The 1,870-nt window shown below is 45.4% G+C and overlaps 1 protein-coding gene across 1 annotated transcript; it reads right to left on the bottom strand.

The window, feature by feature from the left end:
- Positions 1-661: 661 nt before the first annotated feature.
- On the bottom strand, positions 662-1,126 carry LOC114276287 (uncharacterized). Its single transcript, XM_028218071.2, has one exon. The coding sequence runs from the start codon at positions 1,124-1,126 to the stop codon at positions 662-664; it is 465 nt and encodes a 154-aa protein (XP_028073872.2).
- Between the last annotated feature and the right edge of the window lie 744 nt (positions 1,127-1,870).

Here is a 1,870-nt window from a genome sequence, read left to right as displayed (position 1 = left end):
TGATCACTGCTCGTTGGGCAGACAACCAGTCCATGCCCAAAATAATATCGAAGTCTGACATTTCCATGACACGAAGGTCGCAGGTTAAGTGTAGGTTTGACATTCCTATCTTACAGTCCTTACAGATCAATCCTATCCGAATGCATCGTCCCATAGGTGACATTACATTTAAGGCAGTTTCTAAGGGTTCACATACAAGTCCTAATGACTGAGCGCAAGCAGAGGATATAAAGGAATGATATGCACCAGTATCAAATAAAACATGCACCCAAGAATTGTGTAATACTAAATTACCCTCAATTATAGACGGGTCTGCTTCTTCCTCTTACAAGGCAAAGACTCTGCCGGTTGCCTTCTGGTTGCCACTGGTCATGGTGTTTTGAGTTCTCCCATTCTTCTGGTGCTGCAGTCCAGTCAACCCTGTCTTGTTCGTCCAAGGCTTCTGCCCACCTAATGCCTGGGCATTTCCTCCGGAACCTTCTCCTTGGTACCTAGATGGATGGAGTTGGAGGCATTCGCTCTTTTTGTGCCCTAATTGTTGGCAATGAAAGCACTGGATTTGTCCCGTCGGCCTTTGTTGATAGCCTCCTCTCTAGATCTGTTGCTGTTGTGGTTGTGGTCTAGAGTAGGGCTTTGGCGTCATGTTTCCTTTTTGGTTTCTCTAAGGTTCAACAGACGTCTGACTCCCTCTCCTCTTGTTCCAAGCCTTTCTAGCGTCTGTTACTTCTCTCTTAGACTCTAACGCCGTATCCAGCACCTCAGCAAATGTGGGGAGTCGTTGCGGAAGAACTCTTTCCCTGATTGTAAGCTCCAACCCCCACTCGAACGTCCTTGCCTTCTCTTCATCATTTGCTACAAATCTAGTTGCGTAACGGGCTAGTTCTTCAAATTTTGCAGCATACTGGGTCACGGTCATGTTTCCTTGTTCCAGGTTTTGGAATTCCTTGACTCGCTCTCGATGGACTGTATTTGGAAAATATTTATTTAGGAACAGTTCCCTAAACTCGTTCCATGATAGGCTCGCTACGTCACGAGTGTTCTTGATTAACTCCCACCAGTGGTCAGCCTCATCATTAAGCTCGAATACTGCCAAAGCTATTCTATCAGCAGCCTCGGTTATGCCCATGGTGTCTAGCATTTTCTCTATCTGCCGAAGCCAGTTTTCAGCTACCTTTGGGTCCGGCACACCAATGAACTTTGGGGGCCTTTGCTTTCGAAACTCAGAAAAGAGTCGAGTCCTCTCATTCTACTGATTGTTCCTTACTTGCCCTAATCCCTCCAAAATTTGATGTCCTGGATTATTGGGAATGTCAGCCCCTGTAGGGACGGGTCCGCGTTGGTTTCTAGGGCGGTTTCGTGCGTTGTTGCTGGTTCCGGCATAGTCATTAGCGCGCGTGTCCACCATTCTGTTCATGGCACGTGGTGAGTTGGTTCCAATTTTAGAAAATCTTACTATTTAGATTTGAAATGAAAGTTCAGTTTCTTTAGAGTGTACTAAAACAAATAACAATCAACAACATAGATCAACACATCATTCGTATATTATAATAGACATCATTCTAAAAGGGCTCCTAATCGGAGTTACATTTAAAGGGCATCTACGCATTACAAAGTTCAGGCTGTCTTATTCTAAGGATCCCATCAGCGGATCTTACAAAAGTCTAGCTTTACTATTTCTCGAACTAGTTCTCGTTTCCTGACCAATCACAGTCTTTTTCTGGATCTTCCTCGGCGGAGTCAATGGCTTGGTTCGGAGAGCGGGGGGTGTACGTTGGTGAGGGGGGATTGTGTTCAGACGACACCTCTATAGGCTAGGCTGGGGTTACTCCATTCTGTTCTGGTGGTTGCTCTATATTCCTTGGTTGATTAT

The sequence above is a fragment of the Camellia sinensis genome, chromosome 4, assembly GCF_055761805.1.
Source record: "Camellia sinensis isolate YWXY chromosome 4, ASM5576180v1, whole genome shotgun sequence".
Taxonomy (NCBI): domain Eukaryota; kingdom Viridiplantae; phylum Streptophyta; class Magnoliopsida; order Ericales; family Theaceae; genus Camellia; species Camellia sinensis.
Note: the sequence above shows the minus strand (reverse complement) of the source record. Positions and strands in the feature narration are given on the sequence as shown.

Bases quoted from the DNA above. Each gene is read 5' to 3' on its own strand.
- LOC114276287 (XM_028218071.2), bottom strand. From the start codon at position 1,126: ATGGGCATAACCGAGGCTGCTGATAGAATAGCTTTGGCAGTATTCGAG.